The sequence below is a fragment of the Erithacus rubecula genome, assembly GCF_903797595.1.
Source record: "Erithacus rubecula genome assembly, chromosome: 2".
Lineage (NCBI taxonomy): Eukaryota > Metazoa > Chordata > Aves > Passeriformes > Muscicapidae > Erithacus > Erithacus rubecula.
In genome coordinates, this window is record NC_136685.1 from 95,309,277 (window position 1) to 95,333,313 (window position 24,037).

A 24,037-nucleotide genomic window follows, 5' to 3' on the forward strand; every position below is an offset into this window, starting at 1 on the left:
TTTTGAGTGCTTAGAGCTATCATCTTCATGTACATTTGAAAGTTCTTGTGCACATACCTTACCCTTTAAAAACATATTTTTTAAAAAGTTCTCAAGATGGGCACCTAAAATTAATTTCATTAATTCTTAGCTTTTATCAGTAACCCGTGTCTTCCAAGTCATTTGTCCGGGACTGCTCTTGACAGCAACCTATCCTTCCCCCCCACCACACTGAAACAACACCTTTAGAGGCTCTTCTCAGAAAACTTGCTTCTTCTGAAAGAAAGATGGGAGAAAACTCAAGAATGCAATTTTAGATGAAATGGAATGGAATGCAAGACGTATGACACGGTGATGATTAAACAGTAAAATTGTAAAAAGTCACTGTTAAACATTCTTCATCTCTTTTCGAGTAAGAAATGCTAGTTTTTATAATTTTTCAACTTTGTGGAGTGAGAAAGTTGAACTGGAGATGCAATTCAAAGCTCTTTAAAAATGTATATTTGCTCAGTTTCCTAGGTTTTAAAGCAGTGATAAGATATTCACACCAGCATCCAGCACACCAACTATTAATATATCCTAGACAACTTTACCAATTGCTTCTAAAATAAAATAATGAAACGTATTTCACAAAAAAAATGAGAAGACAGATTATGTGTCATTTCCCAACATGCTGTAAATTCCAAGACTGCTGTAACTACACCCTGACTACAATTCTGAATTGGCAGATGACTTTTAGAATACACTGAAGGATATTCCAGTCTTTTTTAAAACCATGGGGTAAAGAAACTAGAGTAAACTTTGTTAAGAGCTCACTCCAAGCTTCCCAATTTGATTTAAACAGCACTAACCTGCAGCAAACCCATCGAATATTCGGTTTTTCCTTAGCACAGGGTGGCTGTTGGTGCTGATAAGAACACCAGCTTGAGCATTCCTGAAGATATCATTCTCTTCCAGAAGACCTGTGACAGACCAACAAATGTTACATTTGAGCTTGGGAGCATTTCCTCATCTGTAACCTTTATGTGAAATATTTTCAAAGGATCTTATGTGTCACAATCCTGCTAGTAACTCCTTTCATTTGGAGAATATGCAACCAGTAGCACTGACATCAATTACACCAGTTTAAAGGAGTTCCCAGTGTATAATTTCAGAAGTGTATTTTTTCAGTACACAGCCTGGAATTTGCAATCATAGACACCACTGCAGAAAATTAAGTCTTTCTGCTTTCCTAATTATTCTAATACCTCTCCTTGTCTTCTAAAATGAGCAGACTGACAAAGCCATTTTTGTTATAGGACAAGATTACTTAAAAATGCTGAGTTAAAATTAAAGCTTGCTTAGAGCAAATGATTATCTACAGAATATCAGAAGCTGGTATCAGGACACACAACAGTCAGGGGATTTCAGACAGAGACCACTTCTGAATTTACAAGTATACAAAAGATTCATTAAAGATCTGTGGTTTTTTTTCCCCCCTGAATCTTGGCAGAACCTAAACTGCTCAGGTGCATGATTTTGACCACATGATTTGAATCCAACACTGTGTTTCAGTCAAGTGGCAAAGCTTACAAGAGCAAATGGGATAAAAGGACTGTCCTAAGCAGCAATCTAACAGCTATCTTGGATGAGATTAATTACCTCTCTGCCTCCCACAGATTTCAGTATTGCTAATGTAATTAAGGCTAAAAAGCATTAGGGTATGTTCACTATAACTATTTTATCACTTCAGAAGACAAGAGCTGTGTTTCTAAAGAGCACTTTAAAAATAACACTGCTTAGACTGAAATTTAACTCTTACCCAGTACATTCAGTGAAAAACAGTAACAGAAAAAGTTACCTCTTCCCCCATTAAATATACAGATGCCTCCATCTCTTCCATCATGGATTTTATTTCTTCTTAGTGTAGGATTACTGTCTGTTTTAATCCATACACCAGCCATTGCATTATCAAAAATTTCATTGTCTTCTATAAATCCAAGCCCTAAAATGGAAGGTAGGGTGGAGGGACAAAAGAGTATAATAAATGAGAAGATAATATAACACCACAGAACACAAATGATTCTGGATAAACATGAAAAACAAACCTACCAGAATTATAGACAAGAATACCACCATTCTGACCACCCCAGATCTTGTTGCGTCTAATTTTGGGGTTGCTTCCAGTTCTGGAGTGAAATGTAAGCAAAGAAGTCATTTTAAAGTCATTAAAAATAAGTAATTTATAGTAATCTACTATATCCCAAGGCCAGACATCTCAAACACCTCTGAAGAAGTGCCCCATGCATCTCACTGCTTAAAAATCTTAGTAAAATATAGTTCTTTCCAAACATGCAAACATAATTTAGCTTTACAGACTTCAAACAGCCACACATTCCAGTCAATGCCCAGGCTGTATTTGTGGTAACTTCCTTGTAGGTTAAAGCACAGAGTATTCTGACATACTGGATTTCAGAAAAAGTTATTTTTATAAGCAAAATGACAAGAACAGCTAAAAAGACACAATAGAGCACATAACAAGCTACATCTGTTTTGACAAAAAATCAGAATAAACGTTACCTTATCTGAACCCCTGAGTACATGTGATTATAGATGTCATTGTCTTCTAACACGCCATGTCCATTGTCATAAAAATAAACTCCAACCTAACACATCAAGAATTATATTATTAGTTCCAAAGTAATGAGGCATAAAACCACAGGACTTTCTTTTCTTGTAACCAGAGAGCAAAACTCACTTGTTTCCCACTGTGTATTCTGTTTCTCCTCAAGACTGGAGTGCTCCCTGTTGTCACCCAGACTCCAGCCAATGTATTGCTGTAAACCTCGTTTTCCTCAATCACACCTTGTCCTTTTTCATGCTAAATACAAAATAGTTTAAGAGTTAAGAAAACCTGCTAATCACCAATACTTTTTTTTTCCTGCTGCACCTATCCCTTCCACCCTGACTTCTTTACTGTAGCAAAGTAATTCCTTTGCATTTGAGTAAGCTTTTTCACTTTTTTTTTTTTTTTTTTAATAACAGCATATAATGATTTTGAATATTTGCCATGAAACAAAGAACACCCTGCCTGCAAATCATTCTTTTTCAAGGCTCTGGCTGTTGGTAGGAGAGGTGCCTCCCCAGTGCTGTGCACTCATATGAAAGCCCTGGCTCAAACCTACACCCAGCTCTGTCCCCCAGATGGACAAAATGCTGGCATGGCTCTCAAGGTCACCATCCCCACCACATGTCTGGGCTCAGAGGTCAAAAAACAGTTTCCTCAGTCAGGGGAAGAAGCTGTTCTGGTTAAATTTACTCAACAAAGAGATGAAGCTGAACACTTGCAGCATTAGCTGGACCTTAGGTAACCTCTGGCAGAAAGACAGACATATTTCTGAACATCTGGTATTGTGTAAAGGAACCTGACAAGCTCTTCCAGTTCAGTTAGCAGAGCCCTTGCACATGCTGGGAACTGTGCTTTATTTCTCACTTTTTCAATACAAGAATTGCAATTTCTATCATCCTGAAGACAGTAAAAAAAGAAAAGTCTTCACTGAGGTTAGTGGTAAACACATTATACTCCAGAAGAGCTGAACAGACTTTTTTTAAAAATTATGACATACTACTATGAAAACTAAGCTTTTCCAAAAAGCTTTCAACCAAGCAACAATAAAATTCTGTAATCTATCTCCTTTTAAATATTTTACTCTGTAATAGGAATAATTTAGTGGCATTCATAAAAGCCTTCATCTTTTAAATAGCAGCACTGGCTTTAGTTGCTTATACAAACATGGTTTACAACCTAAGCACAAACACTGCACAGAGGGTACTTTTCCCCAACATTTCTAAAACAGAACACAGGTTTGTGCCTGTCCTAAGCTGCACTTACTACATAGATTCCTCCATGTTGACCATCATGAATCTTGTTGTGTCGAACGATGGGACAGCTGTTTGTTCGAATCTGTATTCCTGCTAAGGCATTACCTGTCAACAAAAGTGTTATTTAATACAACTTACACATTCATTTTTCTCAGAAATCAATATGCAGCAAGCAAATCAGCTTACCATAAATGTCATTTCCTTCAATAAGGCCTCTTCCATCACCAAAGATATAAACACCACCTTGATTTCCATTAAAAATTGCATTGCCCCTAAGAAGAAAATCAACATTATGAAGTTAGTCTAATACACTGTACAATGCTACCTACATATGTATGTAGTGGCCAGGACTGTACCCCATTCAGACTTAAAATAAAGAACCTATGCTCTGTTGTTTTGAGAATATCATACCTCTAATTGTACACACAAATTAAAAATGCAGTTCATCTGAACAGACAGAAATTTCATTTCTACACATACAGGAGTATTTATAGCTCCTCTTAATTTAATTAAATTAAAGTGCACTTATCCTATTCCCATCAAATCACTTCTGTGTAGTAAAATAATAATATGGAAAACAATACCTTATTGTTGGGTCACTGTTTGAGGTAATCCAAACACCTGCAAAATTGTTTGCATAGATTTTGTTCTCTATGAATTGTCCTCTTCCTTTTTCATGCACATAGATTCCTCCAGTCTGGCCGTGATGGATTTCACACCGCACCACTGTTGGGTTGGCATATGCTTTCACTTCAAAGCCTGCTATCCTGTTTCTATGGATGTTGCAGCTTTCAAAATAACCCTTAAGACAGAAAACATGCAGTTTCCTGTAAAAGTCCTTTTTAAAATGAAGGTTATTCCCTCCCCTTTAAATTCAATCCTCATTTAAAAGGAAACAGTACCAAAACTGACAACATGTAAGTACTTATATAGCTAATTAAAACAACTGCTGACACTATATAATTTCATTCTTCCAAAAATAAAATACTGTTTCAGAGACACTGTGTTTGTATTGCTATTTATGACTACTCATGGAATACCAAGAAAAAATGGCAACTCTAGATATAGCACATTGAATAGGACTCAGTATCAGGTTTCCTCAGCAGCTCCTAAGGATCAGGCTCCTTTTTAAAGGCCACAGAGCCCACAGGCCAGACACAGAAAGGACAGTGCTATGGAGAAGACTACCTGCTTGTTTTCAGACCAGGGGCTATACACATTTGGCAAAAATATGATTTCTTAGGAAGAATTGTACTAAATTTCTTTCAAAAAACCGATTAAAAGAAATAATATGAATGTGGGATTTCAGTAATTTTTCCAGGGTTGGATTGGTCTGAGTGGCTAAGTGGTACAATTTGTTCTTTTTTCCTTTTTTTAAATGGTGCACTGAGACACTGTAACAGTAGCAGCAGACCTACGACACAACTGTATTTTAAAAAGAGCATTATAAACAGTGTTGTAAGGGCAGGGAAGAAAAAGGCCACTGCACAAAGCCATCCCAGGCATGCTCCTTCCATGGAGTGGCCCACCTGAAAATACATCTGCCAAAATAATTGTTTCTGGCCCGATGATTTCTCCAGTTCTACTTCCAGGGCCCTGCTAAGTAACTGTGTCAGCTCTTTCACAGCATTTTCCTCACCATGATCCTAGAACATCAAATTCAACCTATTCTTAAGGTGAATTTTAATGGTATATCATGGCCATTTTACCCAACCAGAAGAACAGAAACTGATCTGAAAGACAGGAATAATTTCTTACTGGAGAAGGCAGACAACCACACCAAGTGATGTACTGTAATTTGTGGATGGCTTAGATACAAGCTCCTAAAAGCTCTAACCCAAGGCTGTCTCCAGCAGGCACCATTTTTCCTGTAGCCACCCAAGTTAGTTATTTAGACCTGCTCATTATGAGACTTGTTATACTTGTGCACTAAAAAGACCCCAAAAAACAAAAACCAAAAAAAACCCCAAAAAGCCCAAAACAAAATGCCTCCCCCCTCCACCACAGTTCCTGCTACTGCTCAGAGTAACTGGATTCCATGCTCACATGATGTACTAGCAGGAATGTCTCAGGCCTGGAGTTTCTGCTACCTATCACGTGGAAATTACTCAATTTACTGCCACCCTAGGCAGTCAGCACTCTGTTTCACTGTGCTGTGAACTGCTATGGGACTCCATCAAATGCTGACTACAAAAAATCAGAAATACATCCAGTTTAAGGAAGAAATCAAGGCAGAATGCTCTTCTCCATACTCTGAAGACTGCAGTTAGGAAAGGCAGTGCATGGATTCAAGATTCTCCAAAATAGTACTATCCATGTGCACAGCATAGCTCCTCAGACTCCTCTGGGTAGCAAAGTCAATTGGAAGAAGCCTATTTTCTATGGATATTCAAAGTATGCTTTTTTCAAGAACTTTGAAGAAATCCAATCTTAAACGAGTTAAGATGGTTTCAGAGTTCTCAAGGAAGCTACACACTAACAGCCAGGGGAATCCAAAGATCTCAGAAATAAACCTTCATGCCAACAGGCAGTTTATTGACTTTTTATCCTGAAAGGAGTCACTTTTTTCCCCTACTAATTTTCACTTAAAATGAAGCCCTCAGAGAAACTTATCTAAAATGATAATATGGTATATAAACACAAGCCTGATTCTCCTGATGGAATACACAACTTCAATTAAAACATTACTAAACATGGGCTGACATCTTTTTAATTACTTCACACATTATTCTCCCTTTGAGTGCCAAATATGTTTATGACTATAGCACTGTGATGAAAGGAGAGGGGTATTTCAGGTGTGCTTCATCACACATGAAATGGATTCCAGGTAGAAGTTGCAAACATGTGGCCTGCAGGATCTTCACAAGCTTCAGAAAGCACCAATATTTAACTTGAAAAATGCTGCACTGCTGATTCAGAAGAAAGTTGGAATGTGCTGTAAACCTCTGTGAAGGAAATGCTCCTCCAAAGGGGGAGAATTAAACAAAATAAATCTGTATCTCAGATTCCTTTATAAGCCTGACTAGTTGAGTTGGAAAGTCAAGGCTTTCTGCTGAATAAGATCCTGTAACATTCAATATCCATAAAGAGAAACTGCATTAAAGAGCCCAGTCCACCTTAATCAGAGTCAGTTAAGCTGAAGGGCTGGCTTTGGGTGGATGCAGTCAAAGCCAGTGGATTTCTGCCTGTGTGCATCACTGTTAACTTGAGTCAGCTAAACCAAGAGAACTGCTGTTTGTCAGAAACACATACTTTTCCACCATTCTGAGCAACCACCTCAATCCCAGACTTCCTATTTCTGATGCCTCTGTTTCCTATGACATTCTCTGTTGATACCAACAACTTTTTTTGGCCCAAATTCACCCCCTAGAAAGGGCTAATACTGACTTCAGTCAGATGCCTCCAGGCAATACCTGGTACCTTTTCAGCCATCAGAGCCACACCCCTTAAAGAGGCATTACTGTGCCTTTGAACTACAGCCTCTCTAGGAGAGGTGATGAACTTGTGGATCCCAAAAAAACACATATGGCTTCAGGCAACATTTTGTCTTTGGAAAGCCAGCCAGTATTTTTTTAAAACAAAAACTGTTTCCAAGTATGGAGTTCCATGGCCTATTATCCACAGGGTCCACCAACACTGCTAACACAAATCTCACTGCCAGCTCCAAGTACAAGTTAGCACCATCAGGCACAGCTGATCCTCTCAGCACACTCGAGCTGCCCAGCCCTTATGCTCTGTCTAGCTGTTGGGCAGCCCAAGCCCAGATCCTTTAGGAGACTCTGCCAGGCAGCTACTGGGGTCAGGAAGGTCAATACCCCTCCCTCTGCAGAGAGGGACTGCAAGCCTTGTATTGCCTCTACCTCCTTCTAAGAATGGATTTCAAGTGTGCTAGGTGTTTGACTTGGACTTTGTGGGGGTTTCTGGTTGTAATTCAACAGCTAACAGAAGAAGAACCTAGAGGGAACAGCACCAGATAGTGCCAGGATTGCTAAGCAAAAGCAAGCCCCTATGATTAAGAAGAAGGAATAAAGGATGCATGTGGAAAAAGTATTACAATCTTACACAAAACTACCAAGTAGCTTTCTGCTTGAAAATCCTAAATACTAAAAAGCAGCTCTGTACATCAAATTTATATACAATCCCAGGCAGAGCATTAGCTGTGGACACAAAATGACAGCTACACTGGTAGCATATGTGGGCAAGAACACTGCTGCAGCCTGTTAAGATCTGAGCAGGTAAAGGAATCAGAAACAAACACCACAGCAATGATAATGCTGATGTTCCCATCTAGCACACACTTCACAGAAAAAGATGTGATCACAAAGATGGGATCCTGCACAGCTGGAAAAACTCAGCAGACTTCTTGCATCATGACTAACTCAGTAACTGAACTTGGATGCTTTTTTCTTTCTTCATGATGTCTAGTCTAACAAACATGGCTCTAAAATGCTTTAGAGTTAAAACTTTTAACTGATAGATTTTGTTGTTGCTTTTCTTCTCAGAGGATTTATCCCCCTGTTATTTCTAAAAGGGCTTTTTTTCCTTTCTCTGTTTTGAAAATTACATTACAGAAACACAGAGGCATTTCATATATATTACTGTTTGAACAATACATGCATTAAAAAAGATATGCTTGTGTAAGATTTAACATTTTCTAAATATTTATTGACTCTGGTACTCCCAATAGGGTAGGGAAAAAAAACCCCAAAATCTTAAAAAAAGACAACAGGAAACCAATATAGATAAAGAGTAACTGCCTATGCTTATAAAAATTTGCCTTCCAAACCATTGAAGGGTGCTTATTTGAGAGTTAGTGCATTTTATGAAACTTCAAATGCAACATAAAGAAAATCACATTCAAGATGCAAAACAAACCCTTTATTTTTATGCACAGCAAAAGGCAAATTGAATTTTAATGTAGTCTGTATAGCATCTGGCATATGCTTAATTTTCTTTTTTGGACTTTATATACACATTTCTTTAAAATGATCTGATTTGTAGTATTTAGAAGACAGAGATGTAAACTAGTCATGATCACCCAACTTAGACACATGCTGCTACACTTTTGTTTCATCAGAAAGAAACCCCCCAAGCTTCTCATTTGGGAGCAATGAAAATGAAAACCGTTTTTCCTAGAGCTCTGATTTAAACTGTAAAATTATGCTTATTCTTACATTGAATTGGAACTTCTCTGTTGTTTGCATACAATTGCAAAATACAATTTATGACTTGCAACTCATCTCAGGCACCTGAGAGGTCAGGGTAAGGCATCCAGGGTTGTCAATGCCATGCTGCATTTTTAATGCCAGCCTGTTACATATGTGTCACAGCACTAAGGCAAACATCAGGATATTACCAGTTTAGAAACAAGATGTTAAGTTTCTACAAGTATCAAAACACAAAGAACAGTCTGAGAACATGAAACTGAAAAACAAAGCACTCTTGAACCTTTTGGAGACAGCATTGCAGCACAGAAACCCACGGGAAAAGAATGTGTAGGGTAGGAGTTCAGCACTGGAATGCACTTATCCCACTTCACAGTCACAAGCAATATGCAAAAAATTACAGAAAGTAGCAAAAGAGAAGTGAGAGAAGCAAAAATACTAAACCCACTAATTTGTTTAGGAATATAGGATTTGTATCTGAAGGATACTAAGTCACTTTGTCACTTAACAAGCATGCAAACATTGCCAATGATGTCATTTCATTGACTCTATCACTAGACATGATGCAGAAGATGCTGCCAAAGCAGACTTTGAAACATGGGGGGACTGAATCTTTCAAAGGAGTCTATGACTATGAAATATTTCAATAATATTTGCAGCTGAGATAAATACTATTCACACATTCTCTTTAATGTGCTACTTTTCCCCTTAAACAAAAGAGAAACATTTATTTCTATTCCATTTTGCTTGTGATACCACACTGATCACAGCTCTAAAACAGGCATTTCACCGGTAAGAAAGAAGATCAAATACACTTTTATTTAAAATTAATCAAGTGAATTCAGCCTGGCTTTTAATTTTTTTTTAATATTTCAGTACTCATATACTTAATATTTATACTTCAGTACTTACACAAGAAGCAGCTCCTACCCAGACTTTCCAATTAACGCTCAAGCCTACACACAGACACTTCCCCTGCAGGAGCTGCTGAAGCACTTTCCTTTACCAGTTTTTCCATAGCTGAAATCACTTCATTCCATGTTTCCAAGCCTGTTTAAGTCCTGAAGGGATGTAGGGATATATGTACTACCCACTGAAGTGGATGAGAAGTGCTTGCACAGTATACTAACACATGCAGTCCAAACAATGAGATAATACAAACCAGAGACATCTGCCACCACCCTTAGCAAACCAGCCAAACATCATTCTAGAGAACAGAAAATGATGTAAAGCCATCCATCAGAAGAGGGCATTCTCAGATGGTGCAATCTTGCCCAACACAGAAGTATGGTCCCTAGGATGTAACTATTAGAGTGGAGAAGAGGCACCTACCAGCAGAATCCCACTATGTTTCACCTTCTACTGGCAAGATTTTATGCCAGCAACAAAAACAGCAGCCCTGTGACCTGTTTGCCTTCTACTAACTAGAAAACCACAAATCCAACAGCAACAACTAGCACTGCCTCAATTCTTTATCTCTGGCTCCCCAGCAATCTGGACAAAAAGGAGAAAGGCCTCACTAGATTCTATCCATAGTGGATTTCCTGTTAATGCTATTTCCAATCTGCCAACAGATCCCAGTCACTAGAGACAACCTGACTACCATGACTTTTCAAATGTCATGGACAGTGGCTTGGCACCTATGTCAGCCAATTCCCTCAGGAGTCTGGGATGCATCTCACTAGGTTCCATAGATATTTGCACATTCAGGTTCCTCAGGCAGTCACAAATGTGATCTTCTCTTATGGTGGGAGTGACTTTGCTCCCACTGTCCCTGCCTTGAGGTCCATCCAATAAAGAGGTGTGGGAAGACAGACTGCCAGTAAGAACTGAGGCAAAAGTTGTTGAGTACCTCAGCCTCCTCCTCATTTCTTGTCACTGCTGTTGCTCATGGAGGGGGGAATGTGCTGCTTTATTTTTTTTGCTATTCCTTTTCTGAAAGACATACCTGTAGAATCCTTCCCTGTAATTCCTTGCAAGACTTGCCAAATTCATTCCATTCAGGCCCTGGCCTTCCTGACCCCACCCCTACACAACTGGACAGTGCCTCTGGGCTCTTCCCAAGTCACCTGTCCTTGCTTTCATTGCCTGTGCATTTCCTTCCTGCCCTTTAGTCCAGCAGATCTCTTGCCTTCTTTTCCTGATTTCTTACATCTGGGGATTAAGAGCTTTTGCACCCTAAGGAATGCATCCTTAGAGATCTGCCATTTTAAGAGTGACTAAAAGAAAACTGCTTGTTTTGCCAGCTGGGTGTGGGGAATTGGGATTTTGTCATTCAAGCAGGAAAAACAATGATTTGGCACTCTTTGTAAGACATGCAGAATATTTTCCTAAAACAAATCAGCAAATCATCTTTTATTTCAGTGACAAAAATCTATTCTATTTCAAAGGCTACAAATGTAACTTCTCATTACTGTACATGTACTTGGAAGTGATGAGCTTCACTCCATGCAAAAAAAAAAAAACATATTTACAAAAGAAGGCCTGAATTCTGATATGAAATTCTGTGTTAAAATTCCACAACTAATTCCCTGCTATAAAAGTTCTCTTCCCATAGAAGGTGTACATACCTTGTTTCAGAGTTTTAATATTAAAATAAGGCTAAGTCCCCACAAAGCATTTTTTAAAGATTTCTAAATGATCCAGAACCTTATTTTTGTTCCTTTCAAAGGGAAAAGAATGAATTATAAATGTAAGCCTACCGTTTTCATACTATTTCAAGAAGTACTTTGTCACTGCAACATAATACAATGTAACAAGCTGCCAATCAATTGCAAAAACCTTAAACATCTTTCAGCTAAAATCGTCTTTGAAGTCTCCCATTTAAGAGCAAGAGAACAACAGCAGGCATATTTAAGGTATATGTTCATGAGTAAATGCACATCTTAAAAAATACATTTCTCCAATGGCAGGCAAAATTTGAAGACTTCAGTTCTACAACATCTGTATTTCTTTCTTTAAAAGAAAATATATAGGTTACCATTCCGTGGTCAAAAGTGAAAACGCCAACGTCACGTCCGTGGTGAATGTGATTCCGTCTGATGATGGGATTGCCGTGGTTTTTAACCCAAATCCCTGCTAATGCATTATTGGATATCTCATTATCCTCATATATTCCCTGGGAAATAAAAATGTAAATTAAGACAGGAATCAAGAATAGTGAACAACTTTATCAAAGTAAAGAAATTAATAAGGAAAATTACCTGTGCATGGTCTGTAATATAAAGTCCAACGTTTTCACAGTCGCTGATGTTACAGTGTTTAATAGTAGGACAAGCTCCCTGGCCACTAACACATACTGCAGAGCCAACTGGAAGAAAACAGTAGAGTTACCATAGCTTCAAAGCACAGTGCATTTATAAATAGTCTGGCAGGGCTTTAGCAAGAAAAGTTAGTGTGAACTGATATTTAAAAATGATTTTGTGTGCGCAGAGCCAAAACATTGCAAGCCACTGGCAGAAAAACACTAATCTCATCATTTTGCAGATGCAAAAACCATGGTAGGAGTTGCTTTAAAATCACCCTGCCAAGGTTAAACAGCTGCCAGGACAATGGTTTATATAATAATTCATGCTTATGAAAGTTCTCACTCATTTATTTCCCTGTGTTAGGCCTACTGAGGACAACAGAAATCTAACAAAATTTTCTGTTAATTACTGCCTTGGTTTACTTCCCTTTAAAATTTCACAACTCAGTACTTCAAAGAGGCCAAACAATAATTTTGTAGCATACAAAGACACACTGTCCACCCAGTATTCAGCAGGACACAGATGCACAATGTGAAGTACAGAATAAACATCAGAAACCAACAGGTCTTTCCCCAGCTGCATTACAAAACTCCTTAAATTATTTCAGTTACCATACTGTAGCTGAGAAAATAAATATTTTCCAGGAAACTAGGACTCAAACTGCTTAGGACTTCAGCAGATCAGCTCACTTCCCTGAACTCCATGAAATGTGACAACATGAAATTCTGCAGGCACTAAAATCAACAATTATTTCTGAAAGATAAGAGCTCATCTCAGGGAACCTGGCCTATGTAACACACATTCCCCACAATTAAACATCACTAAATAAGCAAGCCAGTACCTGCTCTGTTAGTCAGTTTTCATATATCCTTCCAGCAAAGCACCACAAAGACTATGCTTAAATAATTCACAGACTCATTTCCATAAAGACTTTTTTCATTCCTAAAGAAATTATTTTGATTGTCTACTCTGACCTTATAAATAATACAGGCTATACTAATTCCCTAAATTAAGTCCTTCTTCAATTCTAGTAGCAGGAACTTCAGCACACATCTTGTAGAAAAGTATTTAAATTTTGATAACTTTATGATTTCCAGCATCTGAGAAACTTAAAGCTTGTTAGCTGGCTAGAGGGCTGTTGTCCTTTTAATTTACACTTTAACTGCTCATCTGAATTCCTCCAGCTTTGGCACCCAGTTCTCTTTGTACCAGTGTATGCCATACCCAATACATGCACATGTTTGGTACAAGCAATTTGCTCCTTCAGCTTTCTCCTAGATAAAGTAACAAATTGCAGTCACTCTGTTGTTCACTGCAACTGAAGTTTTCTGCTTTACCTTATATGACTTTTCACTGAACAGCTTCAGAATTTTCCAACATGTTGCTATGGACACCAGAAAAGAGCACTTTATTCTGAAGCAGGACTAAGCAGAGGCATAACAGTCTCCATTTCTACTCAGTATTCCTACAGGTGTAACTAAGGATCACATCAGTTCTTTTGGCCATTCTAATAGATGAGGGCTCATATTTAGCATTTATCCACAGTGACTCTAAGCTTTCCCCAGCTTTTCCAGAGAGGGGTTTAACACTTAGAAACAGGAACTTTTAAAAGCAAGTTGTATGTCTAACTCTGCACTTTATCAGACTGAAGTGAGTGGTCTTTGAGTGTCCACTTACCAGGAAGGTCATAGCAACCCATCCTCCTGGTTATTTTTAAAACTGTAGTTATATTACATTCATATTGTATCTATAATACTCTATATGTAAAGTCCTCATTGTCTACAGGTCTCATTAATGCAATCTTATTTCTTCTCTGCAAGTCAAGAAGTTATTACATCTTTGAAATAACTAGCAAAAAAAATAAATTACAGTTACCCTGAAACTTATTTTTCAGCTATTTGGTGTAGGCTCCAAGTATTCTGTAGAACTGTAATATTTTAAGGCACTGTGTGCTGATGTCAGTTTTTAAGGATCTCTGTAATTCTACTGGGACTGCTGCCTTCTTTTGGTCAAAGAAAGTAATCACACATGCCAACAGTGTAATGCAACCATTATAACTTCCTGTAAATACACACTGATTTATCATACATTTTAAATTCCTGATTGACCAAACCCCTGCATTTATCCCTCATCATTCTCCCCAGGACCAAGAGGCAGTACTCCTGTCATACTTCCTCCAGTGTAGTTTCTCCCCTGCCACCACCCACAGGGACAAAGATCATCTCATTGAGGTTTCAAATTACCATTGATACACAATAGGAAGCCAGACAATTTCTTGGCCAGTTCTTTCTAAACTCCTGCATGATTTTAGAATGTCTATTTTTACAGCTGTTTAACCTCATCCACAGTTACTATCAAGAGTGAAATGTGTTTCATTATCCCTCTAGGGGATGAAGGCATTTATCATTCCTGCCTATTCTCATTAAATATGGAACAAAAATTACACAACAATTTGCCATTCAAATTTTTCCATTCTATGATGGATCAGCATTACTGCTACAATTCCCTTTGTTCCCCAAATTAAGACACAAGAACTGTCTCTTCTAGACAGATGTTGCATCTTGTCTTATTTATCAAGTTCTTTCTGGCAGTAAAGTGGTGTGCTTTAATTTTGGAGGGAGGTCTCTACAATTTCCTTCAATTCCTAATGTCCTATTTGTCTTAACTGTTAATAACTTCTTCTTCTTTCTTGTATTTCATAATTGCTTTCACTCCCCTTCCTCTATCTCTTTTTGTAAGACTGAGGATCTATGGATTTTTGGAACACAGTGTGATGTTCTAAAAGCATAACTCTATCACATTTTGCTTACTGAAATGAAAGCAATCTTTATTCTGACTCACTTCACTGGACTTGAATATTGATTGTGTGAAACTGGTCCTTTTGGAGTACAAAGCACATGTAGTACTGGTTTAAGCTTTATTTTATTTACTCAGAATATAATGATTGCACATACTTTAGCAATATTAATTTTTTTTAAAAAAGGAACATTGCCATCCACTACTACTTTTATCCATTGAGGTGAGAACTAACACAGATTTCTTCCACAATGAATGCAACAGAACATCTACACTCAGGATGTTGCCTTTTAAATTTTATTTGAAAACATTTCAAAAGATGCTTTGGACTGGCAGCAGGAACCTCCAGCTTAATTCACTTGCAACTTACATAGCTCCCATCTTTACATATGACATACATTAAGAACTTTACATATGACATCATGTAGAAATATGCTTTAATGCAACTTGGAGATCTACAGAAAGAGTATCAAGCATGTGCTACAAAAGAGGTTTTGAATGCCTGTGGATCAATAGTTCAGAGATATCAATTATCTGGAAACAGTAAATGCCTTTTCTGGCACACTGCCATTCTTCCTCCATTTTTATACCAACTCAGTACTTCCTGAGTAAGCAATAACAAGGCTTGGTAGGATTAAAAAGCCAGTTAAACTTGATAATCAGTGAGTGATGATAGTATAGCATAGACACAGCCTCAAAAATGGACCAGGAATTTTAATTTTGCAGAAGAGTATCAACAATTCAATACAGTAAACATTCAGAAATCCAGAGTCTTGGAGGAAGCAAAACTTCAAAATTCTCAGAAATGGAAAGTAGTCTTGAAAAAAATCATCAAAGCTTAATTTTCATAAACAACTTTCACAAAATATTAGGATCCAGTGGCTTATCTATAAACATATTTCAACATGAAGTCATGCAGCTCTTCAAACTACTTTAATTATCAAGCTGAACGTGAAATGGTGAACATTCCTCCCACTAGTTGTCAGGGTCCCCAACATTGGTGTATTGTAAGTTTCAGAACACCTTTTCTTCATATACTTTGGTTTCCCAGTATTAGCATTAACACTGGGATAACTGGGACAGTGGGAGCAGCTCACTGTCCTTTGCTCCTCTTTTGCCATTTTTAACACTTCCAAGTATTTGCTGATGTGTCTCCAATAAAAGATGATGATGCAAAGCACAGAGCTGCAAAGCATAGAACTGCCTTGACCAAATGCAGTGGTTTGTAGTCCAAAACCTTCAAAAAAGTGCATCTTCCTCTAGAAGGCACTCACCAGGAATCCTCCCACCATTCTCAACACGGCTTCCTGCAGCATTCTTCACAGGCAGTACCAGAAAAATGTAGTTTTTATATTTAGTTGGAAGAACTCTTTTCTTTTTCCTTGCCTTATGTTGAGCTGAGCAACCTCCATGCACAGCAGCCTGCTGCACAATCCATTTCTTCTCCCTAGCTGACCTTGGGAGGTCACATGGCCAATTCCACATGAATACTCACTATCTTAGTTCTCCTGAATCTCTTATTTGTGACACTCCAACCCCACATCATCTGGCTGTGTTCAAAGATGTTCAACTTGCCATGTCTTGTGTCTAGTGAATGGGAACAGTCATGTCTCCCTCTTGGTGACTACACTGCAATCCAGCTCCTCACTTCAGACACTGACCCCTTCTTTCCTCAACCTAGACTACTGATTTTTCCCAAATCAGGCAGCATAAATTCCTCTTTGTGTTTGATGGTGAAATGAGTTTTTCAACACTTCTGCCTGTACAGCTACTACTCATCCTCTGAATATGTCAAATTGTTCCACTTGGAAGTGAGCTCAGCTCAGCAGTCACATCTTGTGATGTTTATTGCCATCGATCCCAATACTGAATATCACAACCCAAATGAACAAGTCCCATGTGTAACCCTTTCAAATGCCCCATCCTGCCAGCTACAACTAACCACCAAACCCAGGTATGTTTATTTAACTGTCACTTCTCAATTTCAAACCAACTGCCCAAAGAGTCCAAAGTGACTCAAACAGAAAACCAAGTACATACTATCACAGAGGTTTTGGATACAACGAGGTCACTCTAATAGTGACGCTCCAAGGCAAGTTAGACTTGCAACCTGTATTGAATACCTGCATCAAAAAAATAAAAATATGCCAATAGTAATCATACTCAATTTGTTGTGTTTCTTCAAACAATAAAAAGCCCACTAACCTGTACAAGTACTTCGAATAATACAGTGATCTATAATTGGACTGCAGTTCACGGTAATCTCTAAGCAGTGGTGCGCATTGTGGTGCTGAGCAGATTTGTCATCAGGGTTGAACTGAAAAGGAAGAAAACAGAAACGTTGCATTTAACTGCTCAGGCATTAAAATAATTTTTTTAAAATATCTGCTTAAGGGTGAGAGTCTTACCCTGATTGTCATATATCCAACATAGGCATCTTCAGAACCCTCCATAAAAACGAAGGTGGAATCTCTAGTGTTTTCTATGATAACTTTATCTGCTACTTTTCCAGGTGCTGCAAAGAAAACAATTAGTTAGTCTTAGTTTATGCTGCCGAAAAAAATCCTCAAAATACTTACAGAATTCTGTTCAAAACAATAAAGGAAAATTAACACTATTGCTGGCACACAAATAGTCTTCCTGTCAAAAGGATCTTAAAAAAGGAAGTTTCAAAGACAATGAAGAAACTAATATTTAACTAAGACAATCTGGCATCAATTTAGTAACATCTAGTACTGTGAGAAAAACCTCCTCAAAAAAACCTTACAGAGCTAGTTTTTGACTACTACTTACAACAAACTGAATGAACAGCTCAAACATGGGTACCAGGCTAGAGGCAGTTTAACTCTGCTCCAAGTACAATTTCTTCTGGTTTGAAATACCAATTTTAGTAATGCTAAAAACATATATTCCATCACTGACATGAACCACTATTTACTAATCTACACATGACCTACAAGTGACCTCCCCACACTTCTCCAATGGAGGATTCTGAGTTTTGGACTCATACCCTCATTATTCTTCATTAAAAAAAAATCTTACTGAATTAGATTTAACTATACTACTGGCAGTATGTGCAGAGGTTAAAAAGTCTTGATTTCCTGTGTTACCAGTGAGGCTCTGCTCTATTCTTTACCCTTAAACCAAAAGCAGGTGATATTTACGTTGGGATGGCATGAGCCAGCAGAGGGAGCACCAGCTAACCTCAGCCACCCACTGGAATAAATTCAATGACACTCATTCACAAGCAAGATGGTTCGTCTGATTCAAACCTGCACATGAAACATGCAAGCCAGAAGCAGCCTTCCCTCAACACACCAAATAGAAAGCTGGAAGTTTCACATACTATAGCAGATAGCTCATCTGATAGCATTTTAAATCATTCCCAACTCAACAGAAATATGAGCAGGTATTTGTCCTAAATTTTGTATTTTATTGAAAAGCCTACGCACAGGATTCCCCATGAGTAGATTCTTTTCTATAGTCTGTTGACATTAGCACAGACAAGCAGTATGTCCTGTTCTTTATCACTCTGGCAGAAAGATGTCAGTCAGAATGAAGCAACATTCACATTATTATCCAGCTTGTTCTCACTATCTAAAAGCCCCATCTCTGCTTTCATTACTGCAGAGCTGCAAATATTTTAAGGTAGTCTGGCTCTCCTCTACACCACTATTCACTTAATACTAGATAACAACTAAAAGAGACTTTGATGAGGAGTTGTGTCATCATACAAAACATTTTTCTGTGGTTTGGTAACATTTCTCCAGCTTCCCCACAACGCAAATGCAGTGACATAAACAAATCCTTGTTTCAGCACATGAAAAGGAACAGCACCACAGTACTGCAGGTGAACCAAACCCAGGATATAAACAGAGCACCTAGGAGGAGGACATGAGAGCCATAAATTAGTATCAGAACTTTCAGGGTGAGACAGAAAAACTGCACTTCACATTGGATGCCCTGAAACACTATTAAACAGAAGTTTGTGGAATTGTTTGCAAAGGACTTGGATCGTGTTCTCTATGGACACCTTGCTCTCATCACACAATCTCCTCCTACACAAGTAGTAACTTGTGAGTTGGGAAGCTCCCAGAATGCCCATCATGGAACATGTCAGTTAGTAAGATCAGTGCACTTAGATCTCCCTAGGGAAATAGTGAAGACTTCCTTAAGCATTAGTTTCATTCCAAATGCACCAATGAAATTCTCTGCAACATTCTACTGAATCTTGGCAAAATGATCATTCAGAGAAACAGCTCCATTTCAGCTTTTGGTTTAGGCCACTTTAGAAAAAAGAAACTGGTATTAGAACTGGAAATGGAAGAAAAGGACCACTAAGTTTGTAATCAAGCAAAACACAGCTCCCAAGAAGTCAGTATGCTGGAACCTAAGGGAGTCGTGCTCCCCAGGATCAGAATTCACCATCAGCTTAAGGACCATTTAGAAATAATGGAACGGAAATCCTACAGTAAGGGACTGCCTAAAGAAATGTAAATTAACTGGATATTGCCCCAGAATTATTTAATGTCTCATAAGGAATAAAACAGCTTCACTTTTCCCTGCATTAAAAGACCAAAAAAATCACTACCTTTTGCAGGAACTAACTGTGATCCTGTCCAATTGTACCAAGAAAAAAAACAGATAATCTTTAAGATCTTACAGTCTACAAGATGTAAACCACAAAGGTCTAAACTGGTCCAAAATAAAGCTCTTAATTCAAAGATGCAGAATGAGTATCTGAAAAAGAACTCAGGCATGTGAAAGTATTCTTGCATTCCAAACTAAAAGAATATCTATTTATAATAGTCTTCTTACCATTTTAAATTTTTCTACCCTTAAAATGACAACAACCATTCTTACTGGGTTTACTATTTTATTTTTGACTGAAGGATCCTTTGATAAATAATGTGGAAGTGAAAATAGATTAAGACAAATGGCAAATAAAGGGAAAAAATGAAAACTGTTGCTCTGAAAATTCACATTCAGTGAAGATCAGGACGTGTCTGTGCAACTACTGAAACTCAGCAATTGGGAGATTTTGTGCCTTGAGCGAGATGAGCACTGCACAGAAGGCTCCTATTCCTGCAAACATCCCCCTTACCCCCACCAACCTTGGAAAACAGAATTCTTTCTATAAATTGAAAGGTATCTCTGTCTGCTGAACCAGATGCAACAATTTCCTTACAGAACCTCTCCTCTTGCTTGTTTCTTGGCAATTCAGATATGCCAGAGTATTAGTAATATATCCAAAGCCTTCCTCCTGAACTGACTCTTTCCCTCAGATTTAGGGGAAGAAATAATGCCAAAATTAAACAGAACAAAAAACTCAGAACACCAGGCATTATTCTGTAAGCACATTTTGCTTATGTGACAAAACAGAAGCTTCCTGCAAGTTCAAGGTATGTTAAGCTGCCTTTCCCATAATGTTGTTCTTTTTCTGAAGCCAGAAGAATAAACTATTAAAGAACTTTGAGTAGAAATGCAGAGATTTGGTGCTGCCTTAATCCTACCATTCTAAAAAGCATGCCAGACTGAACAGAGAAGAGGTAGTTCTCCAAGGCTTAGCGGTTCACTTTAATTTGTTTTCTTTTCCAGTCAAATGAAAATTGACTCTCTCTACAATGTCACTCACCATTCAGTGGAGAAAGTCTGAGGAAGTGAAGTCAGCAGTGCCAAAAACTGAAATATAAATACATCAAGCATTGCTGGACTCCTCTTGGAGGTTTTGTTCCCCAAGACAGCTATGCTGTTACAAAAATACACAATAAAGATCCCTGGCTTTTAAAGGACTGTACTTAAGATAACTGTTTTTCTGAATAACTTAGGTTAATTCCAGAGGAAGGGAAAGCAGATGGCTTTTCAAAACTTAAAAGGAGACAGAGAACATGTAGAAGTTTATCCAGATATCCAAGTTATCATTTCAAATGTCATGAAGTGACTGATAAATTTTATATCTTAGGACAGTGCTGATCTGGTTTCTCAAGATTTTAGACACTTCATGAATATGACTTGCCCTATTTGTACTGTCATCCTCTCTTCTGTGAGACAGAAGCCAGGGGTTTGCCAGCCATTTGCCTGCAGCCATGTCTCCATGAGCAAGCACTGCAGCCTGATACAGGAGTGGTACCACAGAGGGAACCAGTGCTGAGGATCAGCTGCTGCCAGCACACACTGCAGCACAGGGAGGGGAGAAGAGACTGACTTTGCACTAGTCCTCACCAGGTCCCTCTGACTGAACACACAGCAGCTACTGAAGGGCAGTAAGAGTATTCCAGGAACATCTCTTAAATTAGTGTCATCCAAAAGGAATCCAGTTTGTCCTCCAAAAGCTTTCCATAACACAGACCAAAGCATTCTAAGTGGGCACGTTCAGAATGTTAGCTCCAGAAATGTAGTCACAAACTGACAAACTCACATACTAACACAGCCACATCTTGCAGATCTGCAGGGACAATTTTTCAGAATAACACTGGAACAATCTGACTGCATTGCTCAAAAGCATTCTCCCTGCCAAGGCTGCAAAACCCAGGCAAGAAGTGCCAGAACAGTCAAGAGTAAAACAGTTGGTATGAAGAACAGATAAATACCCAAAAAGAGAGACTGTGCAAGAGGGACTTGGCAAAACAAAGAAAATATAGGTAGGAAACACACCCACAAAAACAAGCAAAACCCCCCACCCTTACAAACAAAACAAAAAACCCCAAACCCACCACCCTCAATAAAACCCACAACGCAGTAAACCAACCAATCCAGAGATGAACACAAACAGCAGAAAATTCACTTTTGGATCACCACAGGAACAAGAGGACTGAGACTCCTTAACCAAAATCTCTACCAGACAGCAAGACAAACTGAATTCCCACATAGTTACCATTCTACTGGGAATTAGCATGCTCCTAGTAGGCACAGGAAAAGCAAGCAAGTCCACAAGTACCACAGTCTGCAGCCTGGTATATTATATCACCTTCCTAAACCTTTCCTATTCTCCAACTCTTATTTCCTTCTGCATAAAGGTTCCTCTCCAGAGGAACAGCTGGGAGAGAACAGAGGAAGAACCCACAGTTTCAGAATCTTTCTGCTGGATAGTTTCATATCCTTCCTCAAGATGGAATTATGATACTGAAGAAAATGGGACAGAGCTTGTTCCCACTGCTGTTTTCTACTCTGGAGATAGGTTTTATATATATATATATATATAAAACCTATGTGTGTGTGTGTATGTATGAATGCAAAAAATTCAATTGCAGTTCTATATAACTGAATAAGCTTTCTGACAAATTCTATCTTTTTCTCTTAATGAAATAAAAAGATAAATTAAGTTATTCCAAGAACTAGCAAGCAGACAATAGCACTTCAGTCTGAAGCATCAGCTGCTTTTGAGTTAGTGACACTTGTACAAAAAGCACTTATTTGCTAGGCAGTGAAGAAAGATGGGCATTTCTACTGGATATTTAAACACCTGAGTATCATGGTAATTAAGGCAGTCATTAAGACAAGTTTGAGACAGTAATGCTCCCAGTTTACATACCTGCACCAATCATGGTGATTGGAGATTCTATATATATCCATTCATCAGTATATATACCAGAGTGAACAAAGATAAGTCCATCAAAATGAGCTTCTTGAACTCCACCAAGAGCATCCTCAATGGTATCATAATACTAGAAGAAAAGGAGCAAATTCAGAGTAATGTCCATTTCTATCTTTAGAGATATACAAATATTTTTAAGAACTGCTTTAGAAACATACCAACATATTTTCTCTTCCTTTGTATCTTGCAGGATTACTGTAGAAGTGTTCAGCAAAACCTGGCTTTACATGTGCTCCTTTGTACTGAAACAAGGAAGAGAGTTTGTGATAGACAGGTGGGCCACAAAATACTGACAGGAGATCTACTAATTCCCTAATTAACAAGCCATTTGATATCAGTTTGTCCCAGGAAGTAAGAATCATATACTGACCCCCCACTCCAGGCACACAATTTGAAATGGCAACAAGAAAAAAGTCTGAGCCTAAGGGAGTGATCAACTAAGAGTCCAGCTACTCACACAGCCATAAGCCTTGAAACTGAAAAGCTTCATACACCTGAAACATTCCACAAGAGCTGTCCTTATTTCCATCTCTTGATTCTCTAGCAGATTGCCACAAAAATGCATTTATATGGTGAGGAAAAGAGAATCTCATACCTTCAGTGATTGCATACTGAACAAAGAAGCCAAGCCAAGCCTTTGTCCTCAATGCACTTCAGAAATTCATTAACCAACACACATGGCATTGTGTGATACACTCCCCTCCACGTTTATTTCCCTTATTTATGTTTTCCTAGTATCATGGCCCAGCCATTTGTTCAATACCTTTGAAATTTTGGATTAAAGGTGCAATCACATTTTTTAAACAAGATTTGTTTACCTCCAGTCAGGCCAGCTGCAAATCAGTATTTAGCCAAAGTGACATTACCAATATATGTTCACCAGAGGAACATGCACACAAATCTGATAACCACACACACACTGGTTTAGTAAGATATGACACAGCATCTTTCACAATGTGAGTCTCACACCATGACAATCTCTCACACAAAATTTCAGCAATGCAACAGCCAACACAGAAGAGCTGGATACTCCAGAACTCCACTTTACCATGTGGTGTCTCCCTAAAGAGCACCCCAAAACAGGAAATAACTTCTGAATTCCCCCTACTGCACAACAACACAATCATCTTAAAGTCTAAACCCAAGATAATTGCTGTTGTCAGCCAAATTTCAGAAGTTGGTGTTTTCTCTTTTATAAATACCCATAAATTTGAATATAATGAATAAAACTGTTACCAGCTGCTGGAAGCTTTCTTTCCAGGGATTTGGATGTTCATACTCTTCTGGATTAATCTGATAAAATTTACCAGGTTCAGGATGCATCATTGGACGAGTGTACTCAAATACTTCCATATACAATCTTTTCCTGAGCAGAAGAGAAAATTAAAGCATTT

General features: G+C 38.3%; 3 protein-coding genes across 6 annotated transcripts in view; 2 read left to right on the forward strand and 1 right to left on the reverse strand.

Moving 5' to 3' along the window:
• TRMT61B (tRNA methyltransferase 61B) overlaps window positions 1-21,876 on the forward strand; it is a 253,837-nt gene extending 231,961 nt beyond the window's left edge. Inside the window, exon 8 of the mRNA XM_079333509.1 lies at window positions 21,865-21,876. The gene's annotated coding sequence lies outside the window, so the exon portion shown is untranslated. The remainder of the gene's footprint in view (window positions 1-21,864) is intronic.
• The window catches only part of MSH6 (mutS homolog 6), a 72,807-nt gene that overhangs the window by 17,585 nt on the left and 31,185 nt on the right, over window positions 1-24,037 (forward strand). The gene's annotated exons all lie outside the window — the stretch shown is intronic.
• FBXO11 (F-box protein 11) overlaps window positions 1-24,037 on the reverse strand; it is a 68,525-nt gene that overhangs the window by 2,556 nt on the left and 41,932 nt on the right. For all 4 annotated transcript variants that reach the window (XM_079333501.1, XM_079333500.1, XM_079333502.1 and 1 more), the window contains exons 5-19: window positions 23,880-24,009; window positions 22,802-22,885; window positions 22,581-22,713; window positions 17,458-17,564; window positions 17,255-17,366; window positions 12,209-12,315; window positions 11,986-12,123; window positions 4,425-4,642; window positions 4,027-4,112; window positions 3,851-3,945; window positions 2,717-2,839; window positions 2,539-2,624; window positions 2,071-2,147; window positions 1,820-1,963; window positions 831-941 (exon numbers count right to left, since the gene is read on the reverse strand). In XM_079333501.1, the coding sequence (XP_079189627.1) occupies window positions 831-941; window positions 1,820-1,963; window positions 2,071-2,147; window positions 2,539-2,624; window positions 2,717-2,839; window positions 3,851-3,945; window positions 4,027-4,112; window positions 4,425-4,642; window positions 11,986-12,123; window positions 12,209-12,315; window positions 17,255-17,366; window positions 17,458-17,564; window positions 22,581-22,713; window positions 22,802-22,885; window positions 23,880-24,009 (1,751 nt within the window). The remainder of the gene's footprint in view (window positions 1-830; window positions 942-1,819; window positions 1,964-2,070; window positions 2,148-2,538; window positions 2,625-2,716; window positions 2,840-3,850; window positions 3,946-4,026; window positions 4,113-4,424; window positions 4,643-11,985; window positions 12,124-12,208; window positions 12,316-17,254; window positions 17,367-17,457; window positions 17,565-22,580; window positions 22,714-22,801; window positions 22,886-23,879; window positions 24,010-24,037) is intronic.